We start from the raw sequence: 23,678 nt of genomic DNA, 5'->3' as shown, positions 1-23,678 counted from the left end.
ACTCCAGCAATGCTCTAACACAGTCTGTAGGAATGACATATTTTTCCAGTACCTCTTGGCACCCTTTCACAAAGATAGGGAGCACAAAACCGCTCAGATTCCTCTCTAATTTCCTAAAATTGTACTTACTTTACTGCATCATCTTTGATACTAAATGCCTGCAAGATAAATCAAACTTTCTGATAACAGTAAGTACAGGCATGACTTCAAGAATGTTGTGGTGGAACAAATGAACATTTTCCATAAGCAAGTTGTTAACCTCAGGACAAGAAATTATAAAACTGTGTCAACACCAGGAAAAAAAATAAATCTCTGCATCAAAACTCTTAAACCCCCTGCAGAGACTACTGTTGTAGATTTCTATTCTTGAATCATTTACAAAACTCTGCATCCTTCTCCAACAAACATTTCACAAAGGTGTATCAAACACCATATTCTGTATGCAGTACCCTCAGGCCTTGTATAGAAGTAAGAGCTAGAAAGTTCCACAGAATTCCGCCAATTCCACCTCTCTAAATTTATGAAGATGAGGAAAGCTGCTGACTAGAATAAAACAGGTTCATAAAGTACATACTTTTACCAATATAAAGAAAAAAAAAAAAATCAATGTTCAAGGTAGGGCTGCTCTTTCATTTACAGTCTCAGAGAAAAGTATGTCACACCTGTAATCTCAAAAGGTAGTGCTACAAAAATCAGTATGTCCAAACTGTGATGCTCTAGGTATACATACACTTCAAACAGAATAAAAACAAACAAAATTGCTAAAAAATTATAGCAAAGTTAAACAAAATGGAAGAGCTGCACTGATGAATCACTGATCCAAAAAGAAGAACAGAACATATAATCCTGAGTTTGGGGAAAAGAATAAACTAAATGCTTTTATAGTCTAAATTAGCATACTATCCTAATATTAATTCTCATATCAAACATGTCCACCCACATTGCTGACAACAACTACTAAGCTATAAATGAGTAAGTAAATGAACAATACTATTTCTTGGACTTCATGAAACCACCACTCATCTCTAACAAGTACTAAAGCAGCTATATGTGAAATGACTCAAAGTGTTTAGGTCTGCTGCATTTTTGATCCAAAAGTTGCAAAGACAAGACAGTCTTGAACAACACTGCAATTTATCATAAGAGAAAGGGTTTGTGGCTTTGAGTAAATAGAAGCGCACGATAAAATATCCTATAAATTCATTTACTGTAATAATTAATTGTTATGCAGTACAGCATATAACTGTTACATCCTGAGGCACTGTGGCACAGCACTTCCTCCCCATCACCTAAGAATACATCCTTGTTATTAACAAGGTTCATGTGGTAGAACAAGACCTATTTTCAACACCTGAAATAAACACCATCAACACCCTCCTACCAACCTAAACACACCAAAGCCTAAAAACATTTCTTCCCCAGCCAATGACAAGTATCACACATCTATAACAAAATCTTGTACTAAATTCTTTCAGACTTTAAAGTGTAATGTGAACTGCAGACTAGTGCAGCTGGGGAGAAAACTTCCTAATTTGCAAAGTTTTAACAATCCCAATGTCTGAAAGCTGGAAGAATGAAAACCTAACAAATTTTCCCAAATAGGCAACTTTCTCCATGTTGAATCTGTATCTCCATGTGTATAGAAAAGGAAATTGCAACCTATACTTACACAGAAAGTAAAAAGTAATAAATGACTTCCAGTATACATTTTCCAATTATTTTAACTATAATTGTGCGTCTTTATCAAACACACCAATTGTTGGGGGTTGAATGCTTTGCTTTTCTTTCTGTGGAATTTCTCCCATTGTTATGCTAAGTAATTGTGGCTACACCTTAAAACGACAGATAATGTTCTCTCGTAGGGGGGTGGCTGGAGGGGGAGTGGGGGGGAACCGGAAAAGGAAAGGTGGGATAGGGGGGTCTGGAGCGGGGCTCTCTCTCTCGCTTGGCTCCTGGAGTGGGAAGACAACCTGGGCTCTGCTCTGGCATCTTCCCCTGCCATCCCAGCACTGAGATCCACGCTCCCTGCCTTTGGACATCGCTCTGCTGCTCTCCCAGCTCACCCTACTACCTCCGGACACTCTGCTGAGCACCACGACCGACACCGTGAGGGGGGAGTCACTTTCCCCATCCCCTCTCTCCCCTGGGCCGCGGCCGCCATCACCCAGCCCTCTTCAACTGCGCGGGACCTGCCCTGCCCCCACAGCACCGGTAACAGCACAGGGAGACGGCCTGCGGCCAGAAGGGACTGGAGCGGAGCTAGACTGTTTCTGTTGCCAATTTTTATAGCTGTTGTTGTTTTTCTGCTTTGTTAGATACCAGTAAAGAACTGTTATTCTTATCCCCATATCTCCTGCCTGAAGGTGTCTGAATTGGACCTAAAATAATTAAAAGGGAGGGGGGTTGCACTCTGCATCGCAGAAAAGGGGCTCCTGCCTTTCCTTAGACCATACCTGTCTTTCAAACCAAGACACCGACAAATACATAGAAGATATGAAATGACATTACGTGTATGTATTACAATTCAATTGCTAAAAGTATCTTATTTAAACCAGTTTTACTTCTATTATTTGAGAACTCTGGCAATATCCCTACAAATGAGTCTGAATTTTTGTTTTCCAGTAAAATAAGCTATTGTAATTGCCATTACATTGTGGTAATCAGAGTGCTACAAATATTCAAAGACAGAGATAGCTATGAGTCAAAAAACAAAACTGACATTGACTTTCTTATCCTCTGTATTTCAAATATAATGAGTTTGATACTATCATATTGGTTGTTTTATTTTATGCGAGCCTGTTTTTGAGAGATTAGTAGTCATGACGTGTGAAGCAGAATGAACGGTCAGACTGCTATCCAGTGTTTTGAGTGTGTCTACAGTAACAGTTGTTCCTCTTAATGTAAACGATACCAAAGTAGAGCAAACACATATATAAACTAAAATCTACTTCCATCTGAAAAAAACCCATCATTACTCCCACCTCTCTCCCAAAAATCCAAGAAACTCATCCATTTGAACAATGATGCCAACACCATAGTAATGTAAATTTATTGAAGACTTACTGCAGTAAAGGTCCATGCACTGCCTCATCAATTTTCTAAGTATTTAGCAACAGCTCATCTGACAAGAGGTAGTCCTTCTCAATTTACTGATCCACATCCACACTCAAAACTTACCAGGTTTTCTCGTTCAATTCTTTGCTGCTCTTTTTGCCTGTTGAGGGCACTGTGGTACATTCTAGCTGGTGTTACAGACGTCTTCAGCGTGCTGCTTCTCCTTGGCCTTGCAGACTGTCTGGACAGTTCTTTTAGCAGCCTCTGGTTTTCCCGATCAATCTGTCGTACTTCTTCATTTGTGAAAGAGTAATTTTTCCTGATTCCTTTAGATGGCTGATCGATGGTTAGTTTATGTTCTTTTTTATCCAACTGTAAGAAAGCTTTAAAATAGCAAAAAGTGAAATAAACAAGGAGATTAGAAAACACAGTTTCAGGAACCTGAATCATAAATTAGAACCAAGAATTAAAATGTAAAATTAGTATTTAGATATTTGCACATAAAAAAAAAAAGATTAAAACTTTGCTCCCAAGTTAATCTAAAGTATCCATCTCAGCTGAGAGACAGAATAGAAATAATGTTTCAGACAGAAAACTGACGCTGGAGAAGCCTGACTCAGAGACACAAAGTGCACTTCCTGAAGTGATTTTGTTGATACTTAACTTCTATAGCAATTCTACATCATGTTAGTAGAGGAAATGCAAAGGGAATGATGAAAAGTAAATTTAATGAATGGAGAGAAATGAGTGAGCACATATAACACAAGAAAAATTACTGGGGCATGAAAATTCAAAACAGTAAGCACACAACAATCAAACCATGATAATAAGGTTTCAAGATAAGGAATGCACGCTTAAAAATACACAGCAGCTTGACGTGCACAATTGTAAGATAACTGGAAAAGCTCACTCTTTGTCAGAGCCAGCTATATTTATTACATTTCCACTGGAGCTGTGCTGTTAACCTGTTTCTAAGCTTTTGCTTTCTAAAGCTCTGCAGCAGGTCTTCTGGCAACTGCTGTGTAAGAGTTTTGCTGTCATGGTGTTACCCCATCAAGCCATTGCATTATCTATGGTATGGCAGTACCAGGTTAGATTAGAGAGATTTTTGGAGCTGAGACACAGACAAAAAAGCCTTACTTGTACAATTCCCCACACTTCTCCAATACTACAGTGCCTTCAGAAGACCTCCCTCACTCTTACCCCTAAAAGCCCCACACAGGCAAAACAAGCATCCAAAGCAGAAAGAAAAAAAACCAAAAACCCAGGCAGGCAGTATTTCCTCAGAAAACACTTCTGCATTAGCAATCTGTTTGCAAGAGATGTCCGAGGCAGCCTAAGAGTGGAAAAACCCCAAGAATGAAGAGCATTTTTTTATTTCAAAATGAAATGAAATCTTTCTTGTGGTATCTCAACTGATTTCATTCCAGAATTGATGCAAGTAAATATTGCTACTGTCTGAGAAATATAAGAACAGTATTCAAAATGCAAAATCTAAACACTTTATTAATTTCAACATTCATCTGGAAATTAGTAAAGTTGCACTATCAGCATGCTAGCCAACATAGGCAACTGTCCCAAGACAGCTCTGCGAGGTTGTCCACACCAGCAAATTCTGCTTTTGTTTTTCAAGAGAAGATGCAAATCACCTCAAAACCAAGACAAATGCCATCTAGCACAGATCAAGTGTGCCAACCAACAGGTTAATACAATATAAATGTCTTGAAAAACATCTCTACAGTTTAGTAAGTTATTCTCAAGGTGAAACTAGTACAGCCATCAACGCTATTGGAGGAGACAAACCTGGAACGAGACTCGTCTGGATAAGCCTACAAGAGACAAAGAGAAATGCAAAGAAAATAACCAGAGCTGCACAATTCACATCAAGCTGCCCATACACCTCAGCACAAAACATTTTAGAATGTCTTTATTGGACAAAAAAAAAGCAAAATCAGCACTGCAGAGCACAGCCAGAAGAAAGTAAATTGAACAAATATCTGAAGAAGATATGTTACATAATCGATAATTGTATTATTATGGAGCTATGAAAGGTAATTTAACTTTTTGCCTTATACCCATAGCGTTTCATGGGTTAAAGAGGACTGCACGTCATATGCAATAGTGGAAATCCGGTTGTGACAAAGAACAGTTGTTAAACTCAAGTCCTGATCTAGCCTTGTGGCATCAATGCTATTGATGAGGAAGTCTATTACAAGAGGCATTTAAATTTCTGAATTACTGTCAGCACAAATTTCCAACAATTATTTTGCCTCTGTGGAAGATGCCAACTAGTAAAAATCAATTTAAAGCAATGGCATTCTGGATGAAGACTTTTTCAATTAGAAATATAGGTTTCATGCCTTCACTGGTCAATGACTTTTAATTCACTATAAGATGGCAGGCTATACTTTGGCAGAGACTGTATATACTTTTGATGTAACTATAAACTATAGGCAGTAAAGAGATTAAAAATGCTTCAAGGTAATTACTGACTACCCATTTTCTGACTTGTTCACTTTTCCGGTAAACTGCTGCTAGGTGTGATGAAAAAATAAAACCAGAGCAATGATACGGAAGGAAGGCCTTTCCCTTTTAACCCAAAGCTGGTCAGTAGAAACAATGATTCAAGGAACCCTGTAGCGATTGCTACATACATGGCTCAACAAGCACTTCGTTACTTTGTCACTCAGATCTCCAGGGGGTAATGACATGCAACTATTGTAGCATTAAACATCCCCTGTTTTACCAGAATATCTCAGGCAATTAGAGTGAATACCTATCTATGCACATATCCATGCATTGCTCTACTGGATACTACTTCTCACATACGCAAGGACAAAATTTTACTAACTTTACTCTCCTCTTCCAGCTTCTTCAGTCACATCTCCCTTCAACACAGACTTTTTTTTATTCATCTCTTCTTTCTTCTTCATTTCCTTAGCCTTTTTCCTGTGCATATGTATCAGTTCTACAGGGCCTCATCCACACCTTTTATCACCTCACCACAAAGACAGCCTTTTCCACTTGGGTCAGGCAGAGACTCCATCCCACTTTCTTCAGTATGCTGTTCATTCTTAGCCTCATTATTGTTTATTTATTCTTAATGTAGAAACAGACTTTACTACTGCCAACAGCTTTCTGGCAACTTTTGAGGTTGAGAGCTTGCTAACAGTCATAATATTGAATTTATCACAACTCAAGAGAAATACATTAATACAGTGAAAGAATTAAGAGCACCACAAAGGCTCTGTTGTGAAGTTATTCAGTGAAGCCTTAGTGGACAACTGCCAAAACTAAGTAACCTATTGATAGATGTCTGAATTACAGAAGACTCATTAATTTTGTATCAGAAGTTCAGACCAAATATAACACATGCAGCAGCAAGTGTTTTTTCAAGAGGACGGAATGAAAAAATTGAATGATCTATAACTCTCCAGTTCCTCAAATGATCTTTTTATTATTAGACTTCTATGACCCAAGAAGCCATTTGAATTTTCACAGCTAGCTTTCTGTTGCAACACTACTGCAATACACCGAAGCACTGGATCAGGTAAGACTGTAAAAGTACGGTACATAAAAGTGGTTTGTGGTTCTTTAATCTGTTAATTAACTGGAGTTACGTTTTACTTGGTTAAGATCTATGTTCAGGAATAATTTAATCTGCAAACATCACAGCAAAGCAAACCATAGCTTACTGGACCCTACCTATAGATAGTCTTTTTAAAAATCAGTCAAATGCAACACTGATCTCCATAGGAACTGTGTCACAGGAAAGTCTAAAGTTTAGTAGAAAAAAAGAGACAACACAATGCATATGCATAATTTTAGTGAAAGAGCATCACTAATACTACAACATACATATTCCTAACAAAACAAGCAGAAGAAATCACCACTCCTTAAATGATGTTCAAATAAATCACAAAGCAATCTAGAAAGCAGTGGGGTGAAACTTCTGTAGGTCTTCCTGAAGCAGGGGTGACATTCTCTTCATGGTTCAGACAGACACTTCTGATACCTGAATTTCAAATCAGTAGTAATGGCTGCCACTGCTTCCAGTCACCTAACTGAAAATCTGTCCAACCTGCCTCTGCAAAGCACCACTTATATAGCATCATACTCCTATTCTCCACATACTTGCTATGACAGAAAATTAGGTAATCCACAGTAGGAATGTATGGCAAATATGCTCTGAATGCATGCTGCCACTCACTGGCAACATCACTTTCATGGCAAAGCAGTAGGTGTCTAAGCAAGGTTAGCACATGCCCACAAAACCAGAGACAATTCATCAATAAGCAAAAGAAAAAGTAAGATTGCAAATGCTATTAAATACTGGTAGCACAGATCATGGAATATAATTCAGATGTTTGAGTTTCATAGTTATTTCAATGATTTATTTATCAATGCACTCACACTACTCTTTAATCACAAGGCCTAAGTGTTTGAATGGTTCACCTGACTATTTCTGCAGCAGCCACTGACAACAGGAGTTATAAGTAACAACACTACACTTTAAGGTTATGACTTAAGTTTCTAAAGAGTTTGTAAGTTTTGGAACACTGAAATATGATTTACCTATGGGTAATGAGTAATTTTAACTAAACCACTAGTTACTTTCATTTACGGTCAGTCAGACCTTACATATAATTTGGGGTAGATGATAAATAAGCAGCAGCATTTGCATAACGACTTGAACAGTGTGCTGTCTACTTCTCATTTGCTGGTAAGCAAGAAAAGAAAATTTCCTGGTATTCACAGGATTTCTATGAAAGCTGGTTTCCATGGAGAGATACCTGCCCTCTTTTAAGCCATAAACAACCTGTTTATTGCTTTCAATTTCCAAGCATTGAAATAACCTTGCAGAATGAGAACAGCCAAACCTTATATAAAACACAACTTATAATTAGCAAGTAAAATGCAATAGGACAGGATGATACAGCCGTCATTAAGGCTAAAAGCAAAATCATGCATGTTTCAGTGTATCTTTTGCAACCCCTATATAAATTGCTTCAATACTTACACTTGACTGATATTTTATTTTATACTGCTACAATAGCACATGTGTATCACATTTGAAAAGTATAAAAGGATTAAATACATTACAGTTCTTCATCAATATATAGTAGTTTAAGAGTGAAACTATTTCCCTGTGGTATCTCTAAACAAATACTTCCTAGAACATCTGTTATTGCAAGCCACATAGCTCTTTAAAAGGGATTTTTGAAGAATTTAAGATTTAGCTTTTTATTAAGAAAATGAGAATGTCCTTTTCAGGTAAAATTTTTCTCTATTTAAACATGCTTAAATAGGGCTGCTAGTTATCTCTTGATACCATGAGAAAGATGTCTTACACATGTTACATTTTTTTTCCCCATAATTACAAAGTTTCTCATGGATGTCGGGGAAACCTGTATCTCTTAATAATCTCACAGATTTTCAATCTCTTTTCAAACACTAAATATATGAATAAGATAGCAATTGCTCTTCTATCTCAACACAAGTTTCTAGGTTTGCAAAAAACAAAGTATATGAATACACATACATATAGAAAATTAGTTTGAACTCTCAACATATGCACTAAATGGATTTCCACAGAAAAGCTATATATGCTTAGTTCAACTCTACAGTTTGGGTATGTGTATATTGTAGAGTCTACTTTAAATTTAGATACTGCTTAGCAGCTTTTCTACAAATACACTAGTTCAGCATGAATGAGCACACAGATAACATATCCCTAAAGAGAACAAAGTTTCAGTTATCATAAACTTGTTTTATTTCCTGAGTGACAAACTGCATGAAAAAAAAAATTCAAGTGATTGCTTCATGTTCAGTTGAAGCTGCTATTTAATTTTCTACAATAGATTTTATTCAGAAACACAGAGCTTTTACTTTCATAATAATGATATTTATATTACAGAGCTTTTCACAGAGGAAGCTCTGACTATTTTAAAAATGTAAGGCATAGAAGAGGCAAAAAGATTTATCAGCACAGAGGTCAGTGGAAGCTTCAAGGATAGAACTTTAGTCTGTGGCCAATTGCCCTACTTACCCCACCATGCCACCTCCTCAAGTTAATAATAGCTAATACCATGGATTTCCTGACTAATTCTCACAGACACTTCTGTAAAATAAGCAGGTATCAACCCCATTTTACAGAGAAGAAAACACGAAGTACTAAATTCTTTAGCACTGTATATACCTTGTGCTATCCCATTGTATTGATACCAAACAAATTAAGAAAGAGATACAAAGCAATTTTAGCAGACAACTCTGCTCTGAACTACAGAAATCACGAGATCTGTCTAAATACAGAGAGCAAATCTGTGGCGTAATGGGTTGAGACAGATGAGTGCTTAGTTCACACTCATATACTTAACCATCTCATTATCTGCATAACTGAGACATAGGATCAAGCAAAATAGCATCAGAAAAATTTCCAATTTATCTTATTCCCAGCTTTCTAACATGGTGATTTATGAAATTACCTTCAAAAACAGTATTTTATGATCTATTTCTTTGCATCGCCATACTTCTCTTTTTGTGTTCAAGTTACTCAAGAGTACAGCAGAGGAAATAACTCTTGACATTTTTTATTAGTATCTGTTTAGAACTGCTTTCAGTTATTAATTTTCTGAAATATCTTTAAAGTTTATAGCAAAGGGGAAACATTATCAAATCACAAGACAATTACACACAAAGATCTATATAACATAATGAAACAACTGAAAAGCTGAATTTCTACCTGAAAATTTATAAACACAATTGCTATCAGCACTACCCATCTAAAAACAATCAAAGTGCAATATAGAGCAGGGAGACTATGAGATTTCCAACTAGAAGTATGTTATTCATTTTACCTTATTAAAAATGCATAATGGAAAATTTGGCTTTTATCAAGAACAAGCATAACTTTAGGAGTTGTAAAGGCATGATAATTTTTGTCTAATACAATTTTAAAAATGCTTACAAATGAATAGTTTTCAATATGAGCACAAATAGGTAAAGGACATATAAAGGAAAAACTTTTCCAATTACTTTTAAATTTAACTGCAAAAGTTTCTAAATGCTTCAAATTAATTCTGCTTGAAGATACACAAACCACCCTGCTGCCTCTAATAATCAGTCTCTTGTGCTAGTCCAAAACTTGTTCTTTGAACAAATTTCTTTCCTTTTTTTATTCTTGCAGTTCTTTTTTTTAATACAAGAGATTCCAGTCTTCCCAAATGTATGCACCGGTAATGTGAATAATCATACAAAATTAATTACTGTGTGCCTCGTAGAAACAACACAGTAATAGATCACATGGAAATTCTGCAAAGTATCTGGTGACCTTGGGAAACTAAACTTGTATAACTTCTGTAAATGTTTAGGTCCAGCTATATTACAAGCATATTTGACAAAAATTCAAATAAAATGCTTCATCAGTATAAAGTACTGGAAGAGTATGATACTTTAAAAACAAATCATGATTATTTAAATATTTTTTCATGCACTCAGATCTGGGCTTGCAGTATTCTCACTGGAAGCAATGTTTATGCCTACACAGTTCTGATGAACATTTAATGGAGACTGGCAGGTGGAGGAAAATTATTTGAATTTTTTTCCCCCTAATGTGTACAAAAAAGTCTGTAAGCAGTAACTCAGAATAAGATTAGCTCCTATTTCCCCAGACTCGTTACTTTCCACCATTAATAATTCTGCCCTATTTAAACTTCAAAATGCCCAAACTAATTAAGCCATGTTGTGCTTGCTGATTTAGAGAAGCACTTGGGAGTAATATACACATTAATCAGGAACATTAGCTGCTAGACCATATGAATTCTACTTCTAATTACTCTATTATTGTTATTTAGAATTGGTTTTCAGTTTTGAGAAAAAAGTTCCTCTCCCCAAAAGAGACTCATCTCTGAGAATACCTACTCCGAGCAATAATACCCATTTGTTTTAGGGATGAGATGAATCCATTGATAATCACGAGCCATTAAATAGCTTCTTGCTAACAGGGAACAAATAAGGACATAGGACAACTGGAATCATAATAGCAACAACTCTTCTGACATCATGTTTGACAACTGGTTGGAATTGCTTCTAGAATGAAAAAATGGCTGAAGCACAAGGACTGCCAGAGATGAGAAAAAGCTCTACCTTTCTAGACGGCTAGCATTGCTTTTCTTAACTTCTGAAGAACTTCCATACAAGGAAAATCGTCATTTTTTACACATAGGCAAGTTAAACCATGTATACAATACATTCTAAATCATTCACTAGAAGCTCAGTCTGGCAAGGTGGAAGGTGAAGAAACACAACACGTGCAGTTTTAGTCATCCCAGGCCTACTTTAACACAGCAAACCTGGCTTGGAATGTACCAGGTTTAAACAGAGGCTTTTCTCACCTGAGATCAGTAGATTTCTTGAGCCAAGCCTTTTTTATTCCACAGATTTTAATACTGAAAAGTCTGGGCCATGAAAAAAAAATGCATGTAGACCTTAAAATATGCACATGAGAGGATACAGGGCATTGTCACTCCACATAATGAAGGTGTGCAATGAATGCAGGGAAAGAGATTGCAAATTTTCTTAGGCTTCATTATTAAGATTTTTAAAGCCTATTAGGCAGAAGCAACCACTCGAGTTTTAGTAAAGATTATCTGCTATTTTGCTTTTTAAAATACCTTTACTCAACCTATGGTATTTTAGAAGGCAGACAGTTCAGAAAAAAATTTCAAATACTTCTGTTTAATTATCAAAAAGGTACTAGAAGTTTAAGTATATGAATACCATTTATAATGCATTGAAATTTTGGATTGTCTTTCAGTTCTGGAGGTTGATAACTAAGCCTTTCAACAGAAAGGCTGATGTTTTAATTTAGATATTAAATTGTGCCATAGTCCAGTACACCTTAAAATGCATATGCAGTTTTATTACCCAATTTATTAATATATCCAATCTTTTGTGGATTCACCCTCTCTGTGTATCTTACTTCTAGGTATATGAAAACCAATGCATACTTCTTTTCTCTACTGCAGAATCAGTGCTATTACATAGAGAAAACTTCAAAGAATTAGATCAACACCACTTAAACAGCAACCAGTTTTAAAAATAAACATTGCATATGAAAACCCCACTCTCTTCTATTAGAATACAGCTGTTCTCAACAACTGGCAGATATTGGACATTGTAGAAAGAAAATTTAAAAATCACCTTTCAGAAGCTGATTCAGGTCCATGGCGTCATGCAAGACTTTTTGACTATATCTGCGATCAAACTCGGAATCTAACGAAAAAAATACAGATATAAGATTGAATTTCCCAGCCCCACAGGTCTTACACATTTAGTGTTGTACTTAAAATCTCAAAATTACCGTATAATTCTTGGTTCACATTTTCCTGCCTCTTTACTTTTAGTTTCTTATCATTTGATGCTACAAATTCAAAAGACTGGATAGGACTGATGTCTGGAGTTGACAGAGGTGTTACGTCAGTCACTGTGTCTTCAGACTCCTCCAAGTCATCACCAAGCTTTGGTTTTCCTTCTGCTAATTTCATTGCTGACTTGAATTTTTGTTTTGGAGACAGAAGAGCATTTCTACAAACATTCCTTTTTGGGGAAGAATGAGAGGAATCTGATAAACAGCTATCAGAATCTGTGTCAGAACAATCGGTATCTGAGCTTGACGATGATGATGAGGAGGACGAGGAGGAGGAAGAAGAAGAGGAGGAGCTGATAGTATATTTTTTGCTAACCTTTTTTATGTTGTTTGGTTGCTTAGCTGACTTTGGTCTAACCTTCTGTTTTTTACCATCATCACTACTATCTTCTTCATCTGTATAGTAATCTTCTTCACCTTCTTTAACTATCTTAGGAATTCCAGCAGGAACAATCTCTTCTGTTCCTCTATTTGCTGCAGGTGTTGCTCCAGATGCACCTGCATTCTCTGCAACCGGAGGAACTGTCAAAGACGAAGCATCTTCAACAGGATCCTTGCTAATTTCTAGGGACTGATCCTTTTGCAAATCTATCTGCTTTTCTTCACTTTCCTCCTCACAACGCTTTTCATCCTTTGAATTAGAAACCAAATCAGTGTCTGCAAGAGCTGCCTCTATACTTTCTTTCTCTATATATTCACCATTTTCTTCTTTTTCCATTTTCCATACACCATTTTCTTTCTTTTTCTCGTCCTCAAAGTCACTGTCAAAGAAGGCATGATCCACTTCACCATCTGATATGTCTTCAAAACGGTCCATAATGAATTATGAAGTGCCACCTGCAAGCATCAGAAAACATTTCCAAAGATTTGCATAAAAACAGATCCAAGTATATTATATACTTTTAGTATAATAGTTTAGCTCTTCACTCTTTTAGCCCTAGTAATTTATAATTCTGCAATTGATTGCACGAAGTTGCTAGAGACAATTCCATAATGAGCTCAGGAAAAAAATTTAGTGCCACCTTATTGTACACAGTTTATATGTTAAACCAGAAAGCTTTACTTTAAGCCAACCAATCACAACTTCAAAACCACTACTTCTAAGCAAATTTGTCAAACACTGTTAGTGGCTAGAAAATCTTAACTATTACAAACAAGCAATTAAAGTGTCTTATTTTTTCCCTTTAAGCTAGAGCCATTTTAAGCTAGACCCACTTATGAGCTATCATTAGTTGGAATTTTATATTGTTAATCTTGTTTGTATACAGTGGTCACTATCTTGGCTGACACAGCCATATACACTGCAGACTTTCAGCACTTAAAATTAGGAGAAATTTCAATTTACATTGAAAGATCCATGGCTCCAAGGTTAAATTGTGACAGATGCAGGGTGCATCAGTGTTCCTGTTTTACTTTGCACAAGAAGCCTGCTTTTCACGACAGTCCTCTAACTCACACTCCACAGTACAGTAAGGAAACGCAATTCTTTCAGATGAACCTAGACTTTAAAAAATGTGATCCAGGCATAAAACCAGTGTTTTTAAATCAGAAGTCACCATTCAGTCCATGGGACTAGATCATAGCTAGCCCAAATACATAATGTTGCAGGCATCGGGACTTCAATGTTAACCGTTATGTTCTACAAATCTGCTCCTATTAATATATAATACTTTTTAGACCTAAGGAAACAAAACATGAAGACAGTGGAAGCAGCTATACAAGGCTGGAGAATCAGAATATTTTACAAGATGGATAGTCTCCCTTAAACCACATATAGTTTGTTGCCATGGCAAACAGAGGTGGAAAAAATTAATTTCCAGGAAAGGTTCTAGCTAAAAATGACTTCAAAATACAGAGTCTTTAAAGGTCACTCAGATATTTTGCGACTTCTCAAATAATACTGGTTTGGAGGAATTGCAAATATGCTCCTCAAATCACAACATAAAACCACAAAGTCTGGAACTTCCTATGGTTTTAAGAATCACAAAGCCAAAGAACTGAAAAAAGACTTATTATGGTTAGATGTTGTAGAAAGCTGAAAACCCTATTAACCAACACAAGTACAGATCAATTTTCAGGACCACAAAGACAACTCTAAAGCACCTAGCTCCTCCAAGAGCAACAAAACAAAAGAGTAAAACACTTCTGTGTGAATGCAGATATCCAGCAAGTTAAATTCTCACACTAGAACAGCCACTAGCCACGGTGAAACATCACCCTGCTGCTTACAGAATACTTCATCTGCCTCTTCATCTTGGCAGGGTGGTCTGTAAGAGACACCCCTCAGGATGACTGCCTTGTTGGCCATGTCCTTGCCTCTCACATGCAGGCACTCAGCCTTACCATCACTATCCTTGAGCTCTACACAGCTGAAATATTCCCTAATGTAGGCAGCTTGCATAGCCTGCAACATGCAACTACTGTGTGAATTCCTCAAAGCTTTTCTAGAGCAGCTTCCTAAAAGGATAATACATTTTAATATATAAAACCATGCACAATAGAAAAATTAAAAACAATCAGAAGAGTAACATATTATTTAAATTTTATTTTCTACCTCATGTAATCTAAATCAGAAGGGATCAAATCCTGTAAAGTCTAGATCATGAATTATTTATTTAGCAAGTACAATCTGAACAAAGCCAATTCTACGAAGAAAATTATTATAGGAAGTAGAGTTGAAAAATAAAACCCTTTCTTCTCCAAGATGAGAAGCTTCTATTACTTAAGGAACTAGCATCTCTCCAGCTCATAACTAGAAATATTATGACTGATTGGTAAAAGCAGGCATGTGGTGTATTTCACTTGTCTCAAACACAGATTTGAAATACTGTTAGCACTGTTGTATACATAAGAGCATAAGGGGCTAAGGCAAAAAGTTTTGCAGGTGGATGCAGACAAACTAGGATAGCTTAATATAGCTGAAAACTTTAGTGTAGCTTAAAATATAATGTTTTCTGAGTGTAATCACATCCATGTATTTTTAGTTTATGTAATGCTACACCTGCAAAGAAGACTGAACTAACAGTATCTCATGGGCTATAATGTGTAGTCACACCACGGCTTCTCAGATGACTCTTTTGAGCACAGTCTCTGCAGTGAGAATGGGATTAAACTCAAGACAAAAGGGCAGCGTAGAGCTGGCAAAAGGTGATAAAAGATAGCTACAAGATTGTACATTCCTTTCAATCATTAATGCCAGCCAGGCAGCACACATCTTCCCACTCCACAAGATTCAGGAATAGCTCACCTGCCAGGGGGCTGTTTCCCTAGGAAGACTGAGACATAACTGCTTAGCAGACAGCGACCATCAGCACAGGAGAGATCATTTAGCAGTCTGGTCCTGCCCAAGGAGCAGCAGTCACTGCCAAACGCATATTCCACTCCTCTGGTACAAGTCCCTAACAACTTTAGCCTTTATCTTAATGGGAAACAAACATGCCATGTCTCTCACTGACACTCAATCATTCACAAACTAAAGATTAATTAATTCTGTCATTTATGTTAAAAATAAACAAGAGAAAATAAACAAAGAGATGGCATTCTTGGATCCAATTCCACTCCTGCATCGAGAGCGTCTGCAACAGAGCTGGAATTTACCAAGACGATTGAACACAGAGGAGGTAATTTTGCTGATAAAGCATGCCTAAATCAGCAGATTGTCTCTGTTTACAGAGACAATTTCACACACATTTATATACAACACAGAGTGTAATTTGACTTCTGGGAGAAATACAGAGTTCTGTATGCTGCCTGTTTTTAAAACACAGAGTCAACAAGTGATATTCCAAATCTCAAAAAAGCTTTCGTTAGTCAAATACTTACCATTAATTGCTAATTTTAGTGACCACTGTATTTATTTACAAAAAAACCACATGCTTTTTGTGGCTTTCTGCCACAAAACCCTCTAACACAAGCATGATCAACTCCAAAAAGCAGGCTGGCTATTAATTATTTGCCAGTTCTTTTTTTACTGTAATATTTATTCTCCCCATGTAATTCTCTACCTCTCACCCATTTTTCTTGCAACTGTCACAAGCACTCATTACCACTGCCAAGCGCTCCCTTTTGTCTTTGGCTCTTCCAAGAGAGAAGAGACCCAAAGTCTCCCTCCAGATCTTCTACCCAAAGAACAAGCAGCATTTTGACATCCTCCTCCATGTCAAAAAACAGATCAAGACCCTAATCACACTAAGTGTACTGAGAGTTTTTCCCCTGCCAGCTGCAAACCTGCCAACTACAGCACCACCTGAAATATTTTTGTAAGCAATGCCTAAGAGCAGGCCATTAGGCATGATTGCAATTTGAAGTATCTTCTACAGAGGTAGGATGGCACATAAAAAGTCATGTAATGAGGATACAGACTTAAATGTGGGTTTGTGTTTCAACATATCTTGCCTTTTGAAAACATTTTTGAATGTCAGAAACTAACACTTATGAAGTACATTAAGTACCCAGTGAAAGATTTGAGGTGTTTTAACTTGGTTAAACCTTGGATAACTTGAAGTTATCCACTAAATCTTTCACTTTTTAAAATGCACACCATCTGCAACTTGTTCGTCCAACAGTACTGAAATCAATCATAGAAGAAAAAAAAAAAATCAACATTCAGGTTCAAGCAGTGATCAACTTTCTTTTCTTTTAAGCATTCTACTTTTATAATCAAAGAAGAGAATGATTTATATAGAGAGGATAACTGGGTTTTTTTCCTTATCCTGTAATACAAAAGTTCTTAGCATGCAGACTATCATGCTCCAAAGAAAGATGTTTTTTTCCCTATCCAGTAACAAATTCCTAGCATGTAGGACACCACACTCTGAGTTTGCATGTTATGCATCCTCTGAAGGGCCTAAAAGTTTTCATGACATAGTAAGCTTCTGGTATTTAACAGAAGGGTAAAACAAGACCTTTACACGTCCTAGGGGCTGAATCACAAATGTCTGATGTTACTGTGCACATTCTGTACATCACCACAAAGGCCATAACACAGCACAGCTATAGTACACAAGATGAGTCAATAGCATGTTTATAGCAACAAAAAAGAACAGATATCCTCTTAGGATGTAGTAAAAAACATGTAAAGCATCAGAAGCAATATAATATTGTACTTAGCTCCAACAGAGCACCTTCTGTTTAAGGGTTGAAAGTGTTCTGGGTTGAAAGTGATTTATTTAAAAGACTTATACTACCAATGGCACATGTTCTTTATGGCACTCCAAAATCATATGATTTGACATTCTCGTTATTTCCCCTCTGGGGATCCCTAAACCTGCTGACTGCCAAATTGCCTCTTGGATGGTGAACTTGGGAAAGGTTGAAAATGCTAAAGGAACTGCACCTAGTTCCTTCTCCCTCCCGTCCTAATTTTTGGCTGAAGTGTAAAAAAACCCAAGCAAAGAAACAAAAAAGACAAAATTGAAAGCCTCTAGAAGAGAGCAATAAAAATGTTAGGATAAGAAAAGTTCTACTTTTGGGCATTTGTTAGTTTAAAAGAGGGGAAATATGAGAAAATACAAATCTTAAAATCTGTGTGACAAACCACATATTCAGCCCTATTTACCTCCTCTTAAATTAAAGCTTTCATATTTGTACTAAGAACAACAAAGCATGCAAAGGAAGAAATACAGCTCTTAGGAAACCACTTCCCTTAAGCGAAACACCCAACGAATGAAACAACCAGTGTCTTTAGCAGATATTCTGATTTTCCAAGCTCAGAGCACAATACCTGCTACAGCTGTTCTGCATCTTTGGTTTTCCCTGCTGGACACAATGGAAGGCTTTTCCCCTGTATGCTCTAAGATACAGTTTATTAACCCCAAAACCTCTGACAGATTAGCACTCAGAACAGCAGTTCTGTCTCAAACAGGTAGGCTCACCGGAGATGCTTCAAAGTACTCTTGAGTCTTTTAAAAGGAGTTGCAACAGAAAGTCCTGAGTCTCACAGCTATTTCAAGTAAGAATTCAGTTCAGCCAATGGGCACTAGAAAATCCTGGAACACAGTCAATTGCCACCATGGTTAGAGCAAATGAAAGCACATGACCACCAAAGAGTCCCATATAATTGCTGGGCAAAGGCTTTCAAGTTAATGTACAAAGCAGGGAGGAGAGAGAACAGGCAGAAATGGGGAGGGAGGGAAAGAGGGAGGAGAAAAGAAAAAAATATTTCCTCCTGAGCCAAAAATAAGCCATTCCCCTACTGTGAAAAGCTGCAATACATTATGCTGAGAGGTGTGTATCTGTAGCTCCAGGACTTCACTCATAGAAACATATTAAATATTTGTTCTTCAGGCTCATCAGCAAAGATCACCTTGTGATCCTTTGAGCAGAAAGGCTGGGTCAGAGAATACTGAGGTTAAATGATGGGAATGACGATGGTTATCAGTTCTGTCTAAACAGACCATGGCCACTCACTCACTGCTGAGAATCCCAAGAAAATGACTCACAAACCCTCTAAATCCAGGAAGAAAAGAAATAGCTTACAAATACCATAAAAAATAAAGACAACGAATCATATGTTGGTTGATAAAAGCAGCAGCAGCTTCTGGAATGCCTTCCATTTCTACAAACATGACACCACCCACACTGAAGTCTCATGGGGCTGCTGCCATACAATTTCTCACTACCTGGAAGAGTCCCAACTCCAGCTACCCCAAAGACTAAAAGGCAGAAAGCTACTAGGGGAAAACTGGTCACTGGTATTGATCTTTCCCAAAAGTGACCCATAGCCACAGTCTTTTGATAATATAGGACAGGTACAAAAAGCCCAGAAAAGGACAGACTCAATGGTGAAGAGGAAAGTAAAGGTCTAGCTTTGTTTTCCCACTCCTCCTATACTGGTACATATCTCTGAAGAGCATTTCTGTCCAATATAAAGATTTAAATTTGGGGGCAACATGTATTCAAACAGGTTATCCACAACTGAAAGGGGAAAGTCTGGCACAGCAGTTCAAAACTGCATGCAAGAAAAAAGAAAACAACTGCTTTTATAAAAGCAAAGCCTCAGCATATCTGCCACATAAAGGCTGGAGTTATATTTGCCAGTCCTGAAAAAGATGGCAGGACCATAAAGGAATCAAGTACACCACTTCATAAACTACTGATGGAGTCCAGCAGCAGATAAATCACAGCATATTTCTGAATATCAGGCCACCTCTACCAAGTGGCAGAACACATGAACTGTGTCCCACAATAGAAATCCCCATTGAACTACAAGTGTTTTCATGCTTCTAACATTACAAGTTTAGTGTGCTTAGTGACCTGACTAGACAAATAGGTGTATCATCAGCATTTCCTTTAACTGCTTGCATAGATGTGCTTCAACACACATCAAATAGACCTGAGTTTCTGGAAGAATTTCTTTCATAAGGCCCTCCATCACAAGATGTGCTTATTATCACAGTTTAAAATACATACAGTTTTATAGATGTAACAATCACATTCTCCATAACCACTGAAAATAAGATGCAATTCTTAATCTTCAGTGAATATATTTCTATATAAGAGGAGCAAGCATTGCCTGGTACAGATAAGCAGGAGAAAGCATAGAAATTCAGTCACTAAATCAGTATATGCAGTGCAGCTTCAAAAAATATCACTTAGGAAGAATCTAAATATATTTCTGTTTCCTCAGAATGTGTGTAAGGGGCAAATGAGGTAAAAGCCTCTTGAGATAATCTCTTGCATTACATTTTTGTGACTTGTTCCTTTCTTCAGATGAGAAAATATCAATTATGGAAAAGCAAGTAAGATGTTGAAACAGAGAGCTCTATTAAAATTTCAGCATAAAATATGGGTTTCCTGGAGTTCCAGTGTTTATTATTACAATGAAACACTGCAAGAATGACAAATACTCATTACTGAATTGTGATGTAAATATCAGTTGAAATTGTTAGATGGAAAATAACTCGGCAAAGCAACACAGATCATGTTTTAGACCATTACCATCACCAGTCTTGGTCAAACATAACATCGGGAAGCAAAGAATGAAATGGCATCAAGAAACAGCTTTGGTGGAAGGAGCAAGGTAACAGTCTGCCTATCTCCCGTGAATTTAAGGAGTGCCTAGGCTCACCTAGGATCAGATTCAGGTTCTTACATCTAAGCTTCAGGTGTAATATTACGTCATCTGAAAGGGCAGACCTTAAAAAGCTTGTAGACGATCCTGTCACCTATGCCACAGATGACCATATGCCACCCATCCTACAAAATTTGCACTTTATGTGTTCCCGGGTTGAGTCTTTCAAGGGATTGGTCAATTGCATTCAAAGCCTCAATGGGCTTAGCAGTCCTGATGGCCCTTTGAGTCCATCTAAGATTTATGAAGAAACACAGGCCCTCTGAATGCCCTTCTAAACACAGGCAAGCACAAAACCAGAACAAAAATCCCTGTAGGTCAAAACAGCTTTAAGTTCCAAGAAAATAAATAGAATGTCCCCAAACTACTTGCCCTTTTCTCTGGTTTCTATTCCAAACCATTAAAGTATTATCTAGGTTTAGAAAACCAAAAGAACGACATATGCACTACAGAAAAAACCCAAACAAACAAAGCAGGAAGAAGAGCTGGAAGAGCTTGAAGCATTCAAGAAATAGAGTGCAAAGTTCTGACAACTAGACTTTTAAATGCCAATTATTTCACAAACCGACCCTTAAGCTTACTTATTTTTTAGCAATGACAACTTCATTTTAGTCTTCAAATAACTCCACTGAAGAATTTAACTTTGTGGAACTTTTTTCTCTCTCCACTGACAATTCCAGCAACCACTTTCTATCGAAAAAAGAGAGATTAACTATTTTTTCAAAGAAGCAAAAATGTGTACAATGCATTCTATGCACTATATTGAGCACCTCACTACAGACAAAAGCAGGGAAAGAAATTTAGCACTGTTATTTCCATTACATTCATTCCATCCCACATTGTCATCCTGGTGTTTTTATGAATGCCGCATAGAAATTTTAACAACACAATTTTAAAATATGTCCATGTCCAAATGCAAACACTAGATTTTTTTTTTTTTTTACATAGTAAGAATATAAAAGTACAAGTATTTGCATACTATAATTAAACCAGTTTTCAAAAAAATGTTTGGAAAGGAAAAACTTCAGCCAGGCATGAAGATTATATTACTTTAAATTAAGCTGTGCCACAAACCATGCTGAACTACATTTTAAAATGCTGGGAAAACTCCCGAAAAAAACCAATGTTTGACAAAGACAACATATATCGAGTTTTGTTGTAGCATCTCACTGAGTCTCTTTCAAATTAATTCAGAACTCTGCACTGCTGCAGGAGCCCAGGTTTCAGAACTACCTTATTTGTGATTTCCAACCTAATCCAGAGAGGCCAAGTGATTTGGTGGCTAGTTATTATTCCAAACTACAGCCCCACTTTGGGAGCCATTACTGCAGAACACAGCCCTGTGCTGGGCAGGGAGAGTCACACGTGTGTCAAGAGGAAAGTGTGGGAACGTGACTCTTGCGATGATTAACACGCTCGAGGCAAGCCGTTTGCAATAATCATTCCAGCTGACTTAATTCCCACTAATTAAGTCCAACCCCTCTGAACTCGATTTGGGCATCACTGCAACGTGTCTCTCAAAGTCCGGAACTTTGAGGGTAGCGCACACGACACCGTAACTCTCTCCCAAAGCTGACCACTACGGCGACAACGAGGGCCGGTGTTCCGGAGTCTCCCACCTCTCTTCCGATCTCCCCGAGGAGCGGAGCGGGCAGGCAGGGCACTGGTGCGGGGCCGAACACACCTCTCAGGGCGGCGTGACCAAGCTGGCAGCTCAACGCCAGCCCTGCAAAGGCAGCGCACGACGCGCTCGGGGGACACCTACGTGAGCGTCGCTCAGGCAGGGGCGCGAGTAGGAAGACAGTTCGTTAAAACAAAATTATTTTTAAATTATAGAATAGTTTAAAATTATGTATATGTACACACGAACAAAACATGTCTCCCACCTTGTTTCGGGAAAAAAATTACCGCAGACGGGGGAGGAACATGCCCGTCGTCTCCAACCGCCCCCAACCGCCCTGCCGGCACCTTCCGTGGCGGGGAGGCACCGCAGGCCCCACCACCCGGCCGGCACCCCGGGACGGAGCAGCAGCAGCAGCGGCCGCTGCCGTGTCCCCCTTGGCCCCCGCTTCTCGCGGCTTTGTTGTGGTAACCGCGCAGGCAGCCGGGCGGATACTCACAGGCACGGGAGGAGAGCGAGCAGAGCGCCGGGGAGGCGGGAGCTGCGCAGCGCTGAGGCCGCTCCCTCGCTGCCGCCCCGCTCCTGCGCAGCCCCGGCCCCGCGCGCCGCCGGGCGGGGAGAGGCGGCGCCTCAGCGGGGCGGGAAGGGAGCCGGGACCGCCCATGGGAGGGGCCCCTTCGGCACGGGCTGTCCGCGAATCACAGGAACAAGGCTGGAAGAGACTTCTGAAATAATCGACTGCAACCTCTGACCGAACACCGCCGTGTCAACCAGACCACAGCACTAAGTGCCACGTCCAGTCTTTCCTCAAACGCCTCCAGGGACCGTGGCTCCACACCTTCCTGAGCAGCCTGTTCCAATATCTGATCACCCTTTCTGTGAAGAAATTCCTCCTAATGTCCAAACTAAGCGTCCCATGGCGTATCTTAAGGCTGTGTCCTTTATTCCTGTCACTGGTTGCCTGGGAGAAGAGACCAATCGCCACCTGGCTACAGCCTCCTTTCAGTGATAAGGTCTCCGCTGAGCCTTCTCTTTTCCAGGCTAAATAACCCCAGTTCCCTCAACTCTTCCTCCTAAGACCTATGCTCCAGACCTTTCACCAGCTTCATTTCCCTTCTCTGAACTTGCTCCAGTGTTTCAATGTCCTACCTCAATTGAGAGGTACAGAACTGGACATAGTTCTCAGGTAGTGGCCTTACCAGTGTCAAGTTCAGGGGAAGAATTACTTTCCTGGTCCTGCTGGCCAGCTACTTCTGATACAGGCATCAGTCCCCTCCTGCCCTTCTTTCCTCCGTGGGAATGGGGCAGAGAGCTGGGACTCTTCCTAAGGCCATGAGGCCCCAAGACGAGGTGATCATGCCCCAAGTTGCAGTGATGGGACCCCAGGTTGCAGTGATGTTGCTCCAGGCTGAGGTGACGAGCTATGTGCTCAGGTGATTGTGCCTCTAGCTGAGGCAATGGGGTTCTGGATTGAGACAATGGCATACTGGGTGGAAGCAATGGAG

At 38.6% G+C, this 23,678-nt stretch overlaps 1 protein-coding gene across 2 annotated transcripts in view; it reads right to left on the bottom strand.

The window, feature by feature from the left end:
• Positions 1 to 22,769, bottom strand: part of CFAP97 (cilia and flagella associated protein 97) — a 31,112-nt gene extending 8,343 nt beyond the window's left edge. The window contains exons 1-4 of one of the 2 annotated variants that reach the window (XM_014889693.2): positions 22,673 to 22,769; positions 12,416 to 13,318; positions 12,256 to 12,327; positions 3,178 to 3,437 (exon numbers count right to left, since the gene is read on the bottom strand). In XM_014889693.2, the coding sequence (XP_014745179.1) occupies positions 3,178 to 3,437; positions 12,256 to 12,327; positions 12,416 to 13,298 (1,215 nt within the window). In that variant the 5' untranslated portion in view covers positions 13,299 to 13,318; positions 22,673 to 22,769. The other variant, XM_088163486.1, reaches the window with a different exon arrangement.
• Between the last annotated feature and the right edge of the window lie 909 nt (positions 22,770 to 23,678).

This window comes from Sturnus vulgaris, chromosome 4 (assembly GCF_052056855.1).
Source record: "Sturnus vulgaris isolate bStuVul1 chromosome 4, bStuVul1.hap1, whole genome shotgun sequence".
NCBI lineage: Eukaryota > Metazoa > Chordata > Aves > Passeriformes > Sturnidae > Sturnus > Sturnus vulgaris.
This window is presented reverse-complemented; position numbering and strand designations above follow the sequence as displayed.